The sequence below is a fragment of the Odocoileus virginianus genome, chromosome 3, assembly GCF_023699985.2.
Source record: "Odocoileus virginianus isolate 20LAN1187 ecotype Illinois chromosome 3, Ovbor_1.2, whole genome shotgun sequence".
In the NCBI taxonomy this organism is placed as follows: Eukaryota; Metazoa; Chordata; class Mammalia; order Artiodactyla; family Cervidae; genus Odocoileus; species Odocoileus virginianus.
In genome coordinates, this window is record NC_069676.1 from 14,680,133 (window position 1) to 14,694,825 (window position 14,693).

General features: G+C 47.6%; 1 protein-coding gene across 2 annotated transcripts in view; it reads right to left on the bottom strand.

The window, feature by feature from the left end:
- ELAVL1 (ELAV like RNA binding protein 1) overlaps positions 1-14,678 on the bottom strand; it is a 36,008-nt gene extending 21,330 nt beyond the window's left edge. The window contains exons 1-2 of one of the 2 annotated variants that reach the window (XM_070464799.1): positions 14,513-14,678; positions 1,136-1,326 (exon numbers count right to left, since the gene is read on the bottom strand). In XM_070464799.1, the coding sequence (XP_070320900.1) occupies positions 1,136-1,307 (172 nt within the window). In that variant the 5' untranslated portion in view covers positions 1,308-1,326; positions 14,513-14,678. Of the gene's footprint in view, positions 1-1,135; positions 1,327-14,040; positions 14,141-14,512 lie in introns of those variants that run through there. The other variant, XM_070464800.1, reaches the window with a different exon arrangement.
- Positions 14,679-14,693: the final 15 nt, after the last annotated feature.

Consider the following 14,693-nt stretch of genomic DNA (forward strand, 5'->3'; position numbering starts at 1 on the left):
CAGCCTCTACGAGACTCACCTTGGGGAGAGGCATCTTAAGAGTTACTGGCAAATAACGAGAGTTGATGAAACAGGACAATGGGTACATGGGGTCCAACAGTATTACTCTAATGTAAACTGAAATCTTGGGTTGGCCAAAAAGTTCGGGTTTTTCCAAATGATACTACAAAGAAACTCGAACGAACTCTTTGGCCAACCCAATATATTTCCATAATAAACATGACTCTTGACTTTGAAATTATTTTTCAGTGTAGGGAATCAAGATTTTACAAGCCAGGGTGGGAGCTAGAGCACTGCTGAGAGGACTGGCCATGCGTCAGAAGAGCTGGGCAGAGACGAGGAGGAGGAGGGAGGAGGGGCGGGAGGTAAAGGAGGGCTCCCTAAAATGCACCTCCCTGGGGATGAAAGAAAGGAAGTGCGTCACAGCCCCAGGTCTCTTCACATTTCTCTCTAGAACTCTTGCAACCTCGCTCTCGGAACAGAGGCCTCCTTACGGAGGGCCTTACCAGGGACTGGCCTCCTGCAAACCCTTAGGAGGTAGGCAGCATCATGAGGAAGGCAGGCGCTACCACCCCCAGTTCGAGGATGCAGACACTGAGGCGCTGTGGGAGGGTGGAGCTTTGCGCCTGCCTGCCAAACCCATGGCCCACCCGTGATGCTCTGCTCCCCTGCTCCAGCCCCCATGAGAGTTCAAGCTGACACCACGAGAACAGACAGTCAGGGTGGCCCAAGTCTAACGAAGGGCTGTCCATACGGGACTGACTCAGCGCTCTGCGGAAGGTCTGACCTTTCATGCACCGCCTGAGAAGAGGGGCTGGGCCTGCCCCAGGCAGGACACTGGCTAGGGTCCCTCTACAGCTGGGACCAATGCCCGTTCCAGCTCTCACAGCATCCTTGTTTTTCCTTCCTGTCTCCTCATCTTCCCTCCCTCCCACTGTCTTATTTTGTACATATTCTCCATCTTAGGATGGATTTTTCCTTCTTTGGGAACCTACAGCCAATCTTACACCAGGGTGGGAGCAAAACAGAATTGAGATAAAAATGAAACTTCCTGGCTAAGAAGCAGGGCTTGGTGGGATGGCCCCACATACCGTCCCCCCACCCAACACACACAAAAATGGCTCTGTTTCTTTACCTGCCACCTTATCCCGAATAAGTTTTGCAGATTCCACTTCACCAATACTGCTGAACAGACTTCGTAGCTCATCCTGGGTCATGTTCTGAGGGAGGTAGTTGACGATCAGATTTGTTCTCCCGATGTCGTCCCTGCAGTCTTCGGCCATGTGGTCTTCATAACCATTAGACATTGTATTTTTTAAAAAAAATCTGCAGGGGGAGAAAAAATGAAGTAAATTCCAAACGTACCCACTGTAGGGTATCAAGGCAACGCTCATGACTGTGTTTGCACTTAAGACATTTTTCTTTTCAATGTTACAAGTTCATCTTATGTCCACGCAAAAACTCGCATGTGGATGTTTATAGCAGCTTTATTCGTAACCGCCCCCAGACTGCAGGCAGCCAAGATGCCCTTCAGTGAGCTAATAGAGAAACACACGCCAGTCATCTGGTAACACACACACAATGGAAGGTTATTCAGTGCCAAGAAGACAGAAGCCAGGAAGCCACAAAGACACGGAGGAGCCTCACATGCACACTGCTGAATGGAGGTGCTTGAAAAGCTACATACCAGAGGGTCTCCAGTATGTGACACTGCGGAAAAGGCAAAACTAGAGAGACTGCAAGATCAGGAGTTTCAGGAAAAGGGGAGCGAACAGGTGGGGCCCAGGGGTTTTTAGGGTAGCGACGCTATCCTGTATGAGGGTATAATGGGTGGATACATGTCACCATACATTTGACCAAACCCACAGAACGTTTCAAGTGAAGACTGATGTCTAGGACTTCTCCGGTGGCACTGTGGATAAGAATTTGCCTGCCAATGCAGGGGACATGGGTTTGATCCGTGGTCTAGGAAGATCCCACACACTGTGGAGCAGCCAAGCCTGTGTACCACAACTACTGAGCCCACGCTCTAGAGCCCATGAGCTGCAACTACTGAAGCCTGTGGGCCTAGAGCCTGTTCTCTGCAACAAGAGAAGCCACTGCAATGAGAAGCTCATGCACTGCAATTAAGAGTAGCCCCTGTTCACTGCAACTAGAGAAAGTCCACATGCAGCGATGAAGACCCAGCACAACCAAAAATAAATAAGATTTTTTAAGAGTGAACTCTAAGGCAAACCCTGGGCTTTAGTTAGGTAACAACATGGGTTCATCTATTACAACAAAATACCACACTAAGGCAAGATTTAGTAATAGGGGAGGGAAACTGTGCCTGCAGAAGAGTATAGGGGAATTCACTCTGGACTCTCATCACAATGAACCTAAAACTGCTCTAAAAATAAAGTCTACTGAAACAAAACCAGAACTAGTCCAAGTTTAATCATTTCCACTTAATAAGAGGGCTTTAAAGAAGCAAACCCTCAAACAATTCCAGTACCACGATTGGAGCCTCTGGGAAAAGTGTTTGGGGTGTCTTGAGAACACTCCAAAGATCTTGGATTGCTTTGTCCGGTCTCCATGTGCACTACTGATGTAGCTGTACAGGCAGGAGCCTGTGACGAGCGCTGGGGCAGCCCACCCAGACACCCTGTCTGTCCTCCGGCCAGCAGGCAGAGGGCCTCTGCCCTGCCTTCCTCCCAAGACAGAGTGACTGAGCTAGGAAAGAGGTTACGATTTCTCTACCAGTTAGGGGACCTTTGTCTCCAAAGCTGGCAGGCTCTGACACCTTAAGCTGCCTACAGAAATCCTGACTTTCAGCAACACCAGCAGGGCACAGTGATGACTTTGGAGGAAAGTCAGCTCAAGACTGCTTTTCTGGAAGCACCACTCACTTGACGTTTTGCTCACAGGCACTGCTGTAAAGTCCCGTGTCCTTGGCTCTAAAGAAGCAGGCATCTCTATGGAGCTGAAAGTCATCACTGAGAAAAAGGCCCTGCTGCCCACTAGTCGGGAGGTCTCCAGGGCAGCCCAACCCTTTCTCCAGATTCTTACTGCCCAGTTCTGACTTTATGCTTCAAAACCCAGTGCCCAGTGTCTAGAGCATTTTGCCTCCTCTAAAAACAGTCTTGCCAGCGGTTATATAAAAACCAGCGCACATCTTCTGCACAGGATTTCCCGCCTGCCCCATACCAACACGGAGAGAGGAATCAGGCCTGGTTCTGAGTTTCCTGGGGGAGACATTCAGGTCTTCTCTACCTTCCAGCTCTCACTTGCTTCAGACCATACACAACATGCAAAATCAGTCCAGTCTCCTAGTATTTATTTTTTGAAAATGGTCTATGCTTCCTGCTCTTTAAAAAGCAGTTTGGCATCAACAGTCATAAAAGAAAAGATTGGAAAGGGAGACTTCACAAGGTTAGAAACTCCTGGACGGCAAAGACATCACAGGCAAGCAGCAGGCTGACAGGGAGAAAGTGCCAGCTCCTTATTATCTCACTTAGAGCTGGGTTCTCACCTTGGGTGATTTTGCCCCCTCCTCCATGGGACACTGGGCAGTATCTGGGGGCACTGCTGGCTTTCAGGATGGGAGAGCCTTGTGCCACTGGCACCTAGTGGTTAGAGGCCAGGGATGCTGCTAAACACTCCATAAGGCATAGGACAAGACAGCTCTCACAACCAGGAATTATCTAACCTAAGTGTCAGTATTGCTGACACTGAGAAAAAATTGATTCGAGGCATCTACAAATTAATATGAAAAAAAGCCAACATATCACTAACAGAGAAACGAACCAAGAATATGAGCTGAAACTAATAGATGCTGGCAGTTAAACAGCCAATAAGGCATGAAAAGAGGCTCAAGTTCAAAAACAATGAGGAAAATGCAAAATAAAAGGAGATGCTACTTTGTGTCAGTCAGAGGGACTACAATCCAGGATGGCTAAAACCCAGTGTAAGGATAAGTTAAGGAAAAAACATACCCCTCCCCCACCTTTTCTTAAACGCCCTTACACACCACCGATATGTGTGTGCAAAGTGCAGCCTTTTGGAAAGACAACATGGCAAGCCTATCAAAATGTTGAATGTGAATGCTACCCTCTGACTTAGAACTGCAGAAAACTGCTCTACAGAAATAATCACATAAGTGCAGGGAAATATGTTCAAGGAACATGCTGACGCCAAGGCTGGTAAAACACTGGATATAATCTAAATATGTATTAGAGACTTCCCTGGAGGTCCAGTGGTTAAAACTCCACAGGGGACCCAGGTTTGATCCCTGATTAGGGAACTAAGATCCCACATGCCTCGAAGCCAAACAAAACAAAACAAAACATTAATATGTATTAATGGGAGATGGTTAAATAAATACCATTTTCAGTAAAAAGCATGGCATTAACAGATTTGATCAGGAAAAACTCCATAAACCTGTTAAACTGTCTATGGCCATGAGATTTTAAGATCACTAGCTCAGAAACAAACAAAAACACTGGCTGAAGCCTGAACCAAAGTAGAAGGATTAACTAAAGAATTAAAATGCATGCTGAAGTTTGCTCAAAATGTGATTCAAATCTTTTTCTTCCTCCTTCCCCCTTTTTTCCTTTATCCCCCGCTCTCTCTTCACTTTTGTTTTACTCTTCTGCCTTTTCTCTCACACCGATTTCACAGATAATAAACCGGGCAGTAATTACCAGAGTGGGCTGTCCTCAATGCCTGGCAAAAAGTTTGCTTTCTAAGTCAGTGGTTGGCAAACCATGGCCCATGGGCCAAATTTGTTCAGACCACAGCCTGTTTTTATAAATAAAGTTTTATTGGCACACAGCTACTCTCATTTGTTTATGTTCTGTCTATGGCTGTTTTTGCACTCCAGTGACAGAGTTGAGTAGCTGTGACAGAGACCATATGGTCCAAAAAGCTGAAAATATTTACCATCTGGCTCTTTACAGAAAAAGTGTGCCGACCTCTGTTCTAAAATGTAAAAACAGAAAAATTTCTTGGAGAAAATCTTTGTGACACTGGGTGAAGCAAAGATTTCTTAGATACCACACAGGAATCCAAATCCATTTAAAAGAAAATTGATAAACTGGATATCATCAAAATTGAAAACTTTTACTCTTGCAAAAGACACTGCTAGGAAAATTATAATCCAGAAGATTATATTTGCAAATCATGTGTCTGAGAAAGGTCTTATATCCAGAATTTTTTTTTTTTTAAGAAAAACCTTAAAAAAAAAAAGAAGAAAAACCTTTGAAACTTAACAGTAAGAAAACAAACAACTCAACTTTTAAAATGGTAAACAATGGGAACAGATACCAAGCCAAAGAAGATATATGGATGGCAAACAAACACATGAAAAGATGCTCAACATTATCAGGTATCAGGAAAACACAAATTAAAACCACAATCAAGGGAATTCCCTGGCAGTCCAGTGGTTCAGACTGCACACTTTCATTTCCAAGGGCCTAGGTTCAATCCTGGTCAAAGAACTAAGATCCTGCACGACCAAAAGACAAACCACATCAAAACATTGTTAGCCATCTAGGCATATAGGAGGTCTAAAACAAGCAAACAACAACAGACCATATTGAGCTCTGGTGAGGTGGTGGAAAAACTAGAACTCTCATGTATTGCTGGTGGCAATAGAAAAATGTTAAAGCCGCTGAGGACAACAGCTTGGCAGCTTCTTATAATTAAACATAAACTTACCATATGACCCAGCAACCCTATTCCTAGTACTCACACATGGAAAATAAAAACTTTTGTTTATATAAAAACCTATGCAATAATATTAATAGCAGCTTTATTCATTTTTTTAAACATTCAGTTTTTATTTTTTATGTGTTTATTTTTTCATAATCTTTTCCATTTTGGTTTATTATGGGATATAGAATATAGTTCGCTATGCTAAACAGTAGGACCTTGTTTATCCATCCTATATAATAGTTTGCATCTGCTATCCCTCCGCTCCCCCTTGGCAACCACAAGTATGTTCTCTGTGTCCAAGTCAGTTTCTGTTTTGTACACAAGTTAACTTGTGCCATACTTTAGATCCCACATATAAGTGACATTTCATATGGTATTTGTCTTTTTCTTTCTGACTTACTTCACTTAATGTGATAATCTCTAGGTCCATCCATGTTGCCACAAATGGCATCATTTCATTCTTTTTTCATGGCTGAGTAGTATGCCATTGTGTATACGTACCACATCCTCTATATCCATTCCTCTGTTTAAGGGCATTTAAGCTGTTTCCATGTCTTGCTATTGTGAATAGTGTTGTTATGAACATAGGGATGCATGTATCTTTCTGAGTTAGAGTTTTGTTTGGATATATGCCCAGGAGTGGAATTGCTGGATCATATGGTAGCTCTATTTTTAGTTTTTCTGAGGAACTTCCATACTGTTCTCCATAGTGACTGCACCTATTTACATTCCCACCAGCAGTGTAAGAAGGTTTCTTTTTCTCCACACTCTCTCCAGCATTTATTATTTGTAGACTTTTTGATGGTGGCCATTCTGACTGGTGTGACGTGATACTTTGCTATGGTTTTGTTTTGTGTTTCTCTAATAGCAATGTTGAGCATCTTTTCATGTACTTATTGGCCACCTGTCTTCTTTGGAGAAAAGTCTATTTAGGTCTTCTGCCCATTTTTTGATTGGGTTGTTTTTCTCAAGTTGTATGAGCTGTTTGTATATTTTGGAAAGGAAGCCCTTGTCAGTTGCACCATTTGCAAATATTTTCTCCCAGGCTGTAGGTTGTCTTTTCATTTTGTTTATGGTTTCCTTTGCTGTGCAAAAGCTTGTAAGTTTGATTATATTTCACTTGTTTATTTTTGCTTTTATTTCTATTGCCTGGGAGACTGACCTAAGAAAAAAAATGGTATAATTTATGTCAAAGAATGCTTTATGTTTTCTTCTACGAGTTTTTATGGTGTCATGTCTTATATTAAGTCTTTAATCCAGTATGAGTTTATTTCTGTGTAGGGTGTGAGGGTGTGTAATAACATCATTGATTTACATGCAGAGCAGCCTTCTTCATAATTGCCAAAAACTGGAACAATCCAAATGTCCCTTGAACCTCCAGTGGATAAACTATAGTACACCATACGATGGAATAGTATTCAGCAGTTGAAAAGGTACTACTATTCATGCAATTCGTAAGAGTCTCACATACATTCTGCTGAGTGACTGAAAGTAGACTCAAAGGCTGCTGCATGGTTCCATTCTGGAAAAGGAAAAAGCTTTTCCAGAGGTTACAGATAAATCAGTGGTTGCCAGGCGCAAGGAGTGGGGGAAGGGTAGACTTCACAAGGAGAACATGAGGAAATACTTTTGTTTCCCAGGTGATAAAATTTTCCAATATCATGATCATGGTGGTGGTCACATTCATTTGTCAAAACTCAACTCTACACCAAAAACTGGATTAAAAAATAAATTTTAGGGACTTTCCTGGTGTTCCAGTGGTTAAGATTCTGCCCGTCCACTGCAGGGGGCATGGGTTCAAGCCCTGGGCAGGGAACTCCCCATATGCCGTGCCATGGTGCAGCCAAAAAAAATTTTTTTTTAAAGATTGAAAGCATGAAGCTTCTGCATGATAGCCCTGTCCTTGGCATGCTGGCTCTTCCTGACACGCCCGGTCAAGGCTGAGCAGCCCCCTGTGGGCCCCATTCTTAATCAACTGGCACTGCTGAAGAACTGAACCCCAAGAGCAGTTTCTTGGTGCTTCGGCGCCACCCTGCAGTTCACATCCCTTCCCCTGACCTTTCCAAATCTGCATATCTGTCCCCGGAAGCACCAACCACAACCTGGTCTTGGTGTCTGCCTAACAATCGATGACTCTAGTCATCTCTCACTCACCAGACCCTGCCTCCTGTTACTCAGCGTCCCACGAGTGGCAGTCCTGTGGACATCTCCAAGTCATCCCTCAGTCCCACCAAGCCAGCTCCCCCCTTTCCTGACCCCGCTGGTTCTCCCTGACAGCAGTCACCACCTGCTGAGGCTCAGAGGTTACACGGCTGTGCCCAGGGGCAGTCGTCGCCTTGTTAATCAGTGGCAGGGCCAACCCTCAAGTTGTCGCTGCAGAGCAGTCTTCTAAGGATAAAATGCCAGGCCTGCTGCAATGGCCCCTGCTCGTCCCCCCTTCTCCCTTCACTTGGCCGTCCCCAGCATGCCGTGGACCTTCATCTTTCTGTGCTTTTGTTTCAGCTGCTCCCTAGCAGGGACAGCCCTCCCTCTCCATCGCCTCTTCATTTATCTTTAAAGAATCTCCCAGGATGCTCAGTTGCTCTCGTTCTCAGCGCCTGCACACTGCTGGTGTGAACCTTCACTGTTGCACAAATCACTGACTCATAATTATTTGCTTTTCACCCACATCAGTGAAAGCTTTGAGGGTCAAGGCTACATCACTGTTGCCAAGGGTCCCCAGGGGTATCTGGCAAACATACCAGGCACACACAGAGAGGGGTACAGGCACACTGGGAATCATATGTATTTGCTGCATTATTTTATGTTAAAGAAGGGTGGCTGGAAATTGAATCAACAATCTATTTAATACATTTAGTATCCTATCTTTTTAGCATCATCCCATCCCAGCCCAACCCATGGAACCAAAGTCAACTGCAGGGAGCAAAACAAGAAACTTAGTTTAGCAAAGTGATCCCTGCTGATTTGGAAATGTTTCTGGTCATGGATCTGTGATGGAGAAGTCCCATTGGGACAATCTCTGAGGGTTTTCAGCCCTACTGAGCTATTTTCAAAAGTTCTGGTCATGTGACTTCAGATATGTTGCTCACATCAGTAGTATACCTACTATGTATATAAGGGAGAGATACCCTATACATATGCGCATGTGTGTGTGTATATATATGATGTAAAAGCATACATAGGTGGTACATACGCAAAGCAGCAAGATCAGTTTCTATCAGGCACCTATGAGAATCTGTCTTGGTTTATAGTTACAGGACAGGCTTTTATACTTGGGCCAGAACAAAACTAGAACAAGTCAAATATATCCTGGGGCTCAACCCTGACACCTCACACATCACACGACAGGGCCTGGACTCAATTATTTCTGTTGTCCTTTTCAGATGCAAAGTCCTGAGTTCTTCAAGGTGAAAGTCTGAGGAGTGTAAGGTCACCCAGGAAATGCTGTGGTGCCAGAAAAAAAAAATGACGGCACTACCTGACCCAATTCTAACCACTACGCGAGGTGGGGCCCACTCAGATCAACTCCGTTTCCGTCCTTGTCCCATCCCGCAGCCCACGGTGAGGAAAGCTGTCCAACAGGGACACCTAAGTCATAACAAGTCCCTGCCTACCAGTCTGAGGAGCCAGGGGAGAGGCAGAGTGGGTGCAGCTAGGTGTCCAGCCCAGCCAGAGCGCTCCATAGGCCCCGAGGGGACTGGATCACACCCACAGCCCTGCTAGGAGTTCCAGTTGGTCAAGGCCCCTCCATGGCTCTCACATGGAACTGCAGAGCAACCTGGCCCAGGAGGAAAAACCCACGGGCTTTAACAGACCTGAGCTCCAACATTAACCTTACTGCTCATCAGCTGAACTATGTCAGGGACATCACTTCCTTTCCCGGAGCTTCCATCTGCCTGTCTGCAAACTGAGGTGTCACCCCCTGCTTCAGTTCTCAGCACAGTTCCTGACACGTGGTGAGCACCTACTAAGGAACACACTGACCCTTTCCACTTGGGGCCCTGGAAATGATCCGCACTTTTGAGGCCATTTCTAATGGGCCTGAGTTAAATGGAAGCCACGGTGCGTTCCAGCAGCCAGGGATCACAAGCACCCATGGGACACAGAAGAGATCGGTGGTAGTCCGTGGTCAGTCACGCATCAATGACATACATATCCTGAGACGAATTGGCGGGTCTCCTCCTCTGTTCACCAGCAACATGAATCTCGAAATTCAAGTCTCGTCTTCTCACTCTGACTTTACCAACAAAGTCAAGGTGAGCACATCTTCCCGCCCTCCCCACCTGCAGTGCAAGTGTCCTCACACCTCGTTCTGTTCTTGCCCCCCTCTTCAAACCTTCCCCTCCTCCTGAATCACTTCATCTGGTGGCACCCACACATACTTGTCCCTCAGACCACCTCTCCCATCCCCCAAACCTAAGCGAGCACCAGTTTCTGCTGGTTTTGCATCTGAGATGCCTCACTCTCCCCCCATCTCTCTACCACTGTCCCTGTTCAGGTCCCTGTCACCTTCTGGGCAGACTGACTCCTATCCAGTCTCCTGCCACGTGATTATTTCACACCAAGCATCGTTAGGCCTTCTCCCCCCAGTTCACTCCTGTTCCTCGGTCTCCTGATTTCTGTTCGTGGTGACATCGGTCTTGCCATTGGGCTGCTCTGCGCTGTTTCCTCTCCTGTAAGTCTTTCCTCTGGCACAAATGTCTTCCTGACAGGTGGCGAGATCCAGTCACCTCTGAGCTCCCTTCTAACCCTTCTTTCCCCCAGCACACATAGAGTGCAATCACATGCCAGCACGAGCAAGGCAGTGGGTGTAGAAGACAAAACAGTAGTCCCAGTCCCGACCCTCAGGTGAGTGCTGGGCCATTTCTGTCCTATCAAAGTCTCTTGACTGGTCTGTCTGTCCTTACTCTCAGGGCTTCCCTGGTGGCCCAGTGGCTGACTCCACGCTTCCAATGCAGAAGGCGCAGGTTCAATCCCTGTCAGGGAACTAAATCCCAAATGCCACAACAAAGAGTTCACAGGCCACAACTAAAGATCCCATATGATGCAAGTAAGACCTGACACAGCCAAATAAACAAATAAATATCTGGGGGAAAAAAAAGGAATAAAAGAAAAGTGCTTTTCCAAACTCACTTCTTGACTGTGTTGAGAAACCCTGTATCACCTGATCCTGGCATACTTCTCTAGATTCATGTCCAAGTCCACCTTCTTGACCCTCTGCCTGCCCAAACCGGTCCCCTCAGGGTTCTGGACTTCTCTGCATTCACCTTTTCTCTTACTCACACTGCTGGCGGCACCTGGAAATAGCTGCCCACGCCTCTCTGATGACAATGACCAGTTTGGATACCGCCTCTTTCATCAAGAACAAACCCCAAGTAAGGAAAAAGCATTTCTTTCAAAGCTCTCCAGGCTGTCACTACCCATGGCTTCCTCCTATCATTACTTTAATCTCACACATCTATGTCTTTTCTCCCCAGTTCAGGTTGTAAATTCCTCAAGGAGGCAATTTCTCCCACTCCTCCCTGTGTCCCACAACAATGAGCCAACAGTAAGGTTTCACGTGTTCAGTCTATAAAACTGTGCTCACTGACTTGGCCAGTGCCCACGAGGCTCTGGGTCAAGTGAGGAAGGGCAGTGAGCAGATGAGCGAGTCCCATAGATACATCCAGACAGGACGCTACCTTCTGCCACCTCCCCACTTCCGGTCTGTATCTTACACGTATCTTACTCAAGTGATGTGCTATTTTTCCTGTGTCTACATGCTAAACTGCTCCTTCTCTTGTCTTCTCTGTTTCTCTGAGTGACCGTTATCCACCTACTGGGTACTCAGGCAGGGCGCAGAATCATTGCCCAATGTTTTCTCACATCCCACAGCTAAACACCCACTGAGCCCTGTGTCCTTTACCCGCTAACCAGGTCTCACACCCACCCCCTATTTCCAGACCACCACAGCCCTGGGTCATATCTGTGACCTTTCTGATTTATAGGAAAGTCATCACCTCCGAAGTGGTTTGCTGGCTTTCAGCAATATTCTCCTCTGACTCTTTGTCCTATGTGCAGACCTGACCCCTTCGCTTTGTGGAATGAAACTGTCAGACAGCCCCCCTCGGCCTGGCCTGCAGGACAACACCCTTTCCCTCTGCACACCAGCTATCAGAGTCCTCTTACCACCACTCACTTCACCTTTCTTGCCTCTGAACTACCAGACCCCGTGTGGGTCTCTGAACAAACCAAGACATCCCCACCTCCATGCCTTGGCTGGTGTGGTTCCTGCATCCTACCAAGCCCTTCCCCACAGTCCAGGCCTGGATAACCCTTCCCTCCTGTTTCACCTCCTCCAGGACAGTGATTACCTTTGCCCACCAGGGCTAGGTTAACAGTTCCCTTTTCTGTGTTTCCACATCAGCAAGCGTTTAGCCATAATTACCACGCTCAACGGAGTGGGCTGAAACAATCTGTGCATTCACTGCAATCACCAGTGCCTCCCCAGAGCCTAGAACAGGGCCTGGGACTCAGAAGCCGAGCGCAGAGAGTCAGCTAAAGGAGGGAAGCAAAACTAACTTCCCTCCCACAGGCTGGTTTCCTCTGCTCTTCCCCCTACTCAGGTTGGCCTTGCCGCTTGGCTACTGCCACCTAGAGGCGAAAGGAGGGGACTACACTTCTTTCACCATTCAGCATGAATCTGATTCCATTGAACGAGATGGGGACAGGAGTGAGGGAACAGTTGACTGGTGAGGGTGGAGAAAGAGCAGCAGTCTGGGGAGGCTTCATATGGTAAGTGAGCTTCGACCTGGGCCACACAGTATGAGGAAAAGATCTCCAGGTGGAGGAGAACAGTATTACAGAAAGTGGGGGCAATGGGCAGTGAGGGTCGGAGTTTGGGGCCTATGTGCAGGCGAAATCAGAAAGGAAGGGCGGGGATTAGAATGTGCAAAGGATCCCCGACTTTAGCTTTTAAGCCACCTAAAAAGGTTTAAAAATTAATTTATTTTCCACCCAAAGACTCCTGATCGGGAATATTAACATAATCAGATCTTGATAGAGATGGGAGGCAGGAGTGAGACAAAAGCAGGGCCTTAGGAGTATGGTACTTTCATAAACCTCTCATTTTCCACTTGCTGCCCCACGACTTCACACTCAACACAGCCAATCCAAAACTCTGCCTCTTCAACATAAATATGATTTAGTTCCATTTTTTGAGATGTTCATATATCTTGCTTTCTTCATGGGTCTTTAAGTCAAACAATTTTATAACAGATCCTAGCACAAAGCTCTGCACACAGAAGATGCTCAGTGATACGTGAATGGAACGTCTCTCCAGGTCCCCCAGATGCTGGGATTATAAGAGTGGTAAAACTCAGCTGTTAAAAGTAAGAACTCTTGAATCAGAGTGCCTGAGTTCAAATCCTGCCATTAGCCACTTTCCTGTGTGAGACTGGTCTCACTAAGCGACCTACTGAAGCCTGGGTTTGTTCCTAAAACGGAAATTACAACAGACAGCACCCACCTCAAGGGCTGTAGATCAATGTCCATCCGTGGATAGCACATGGTAAATCCTCACTAAATATGGTGGACTATTTATAACATTATATATTCAGTGTCTCCTCAGGCACAGGTCACGCAGGATGCTAGGGCTTCCCAAATCCTTAAATCTGCACAGCAATCGTCTCATCCATCCCATTCTACAGATAAGCAAACTAAGGCTCCCACAGTAATTTGTCCAACGTCTTGGGAACTCTGGATTTTAAGGAATCAGAGATAGGACTAGGGGTACTTCTAGTGGAAGATCATTCTTTTAGTCCAGGGGTGATTCTCACACGTGTGAGTATGTGTGTGATACTTCCGGGAATCTCTGAAGATATTTTTGATCTTCACAACTGGAGGAATAAGATACTGCTGGCATCTAAGTGGGTAGAGGCCAGGGACAGCCCCTCCCCCACCCAAACCCAGAATGATCAGACCCAAAATCAGTAGTGCCAAGGTTGAGAAACGCTTTTCGAGAGAATCCGCCTCCCCAACGTCCCACTTTTGGAGCCGTGGCTATTCAGATCGCCCATGAATACTCTCTGTGAGGGGGGGTTCTGTTCCTCCAGGGGTGGCACCTGCAGAAGTTCTTCTCCACCTGTCCTGCACACAGTGGGTATCAGTACCCATTTTTAATATGCCTAGCAGCAGAGGACGCCGGAAAAGGAAGAGCATCCATCCCCCATTGTTCAATTGCGTGCAGTTTGTGTTTTCAACACACACACAATTTACAGATTTACGTCCCACACTCCAGAAACTGTTTTGTTAGAGACGGTATTCAAAAAATATTTTTCTTTCTTCCCCTAGGGTTCTCATACATACCCGAAGGGTTTGTACACTTCTAAGAGACCTCAGATCCACCGCGGTCCTCTGACAGCCGCTACAAAAGATTGTGTAGGATTTCCCGGGGGAGCGAGCCCAGGGACCGTGACCTCCGAGAGCTGAGGGCGCTCACGCCACTCCCTTGCCTCTGGCTCCGCTCTCCCGCCCCCGGATACCCGGCTTGCAAGGCTACCCGGACCCGGCCGCGGAGCCCGGCCGCCAGGCGCGTGCCCACGCCGCGACCCCCTACCTCGGCCCTCGCGGCAGCCCAGGAATCCGGCCCGGGGCCTGTCGCCGGCGCCCACACCGGCCGGCCCCCGCCCGCTGGCCGAGGCCCGCGAGCGTCCCCTCCCGGCCCGGCGCGGCCTGGGCCTCGGCCGGTGCAGGCCCGCGAGCGCCCGCGGCCCGGCCAGGCGAGCTCAGGCCTGCCGCGGCCTACCCCGTCGGGCGCCGTCGAAGGCCCCCGCCTCACCTGGACGCGGGCGGGTGGGCCCGGGGCTGCTCTGGGGCAGGCGGGCGGCGGCGGCGCGGCGCTAACGGCTCCGCTCGGCCTCGGTAGCGGTGGCGGTAGCGGCGGCGACGGCGACGGCGGCGGCGGCTCCTCCTCAGCGCGCACGACCCGCTCCGGCCCGCGGCCCGGACACGCCCCCCCG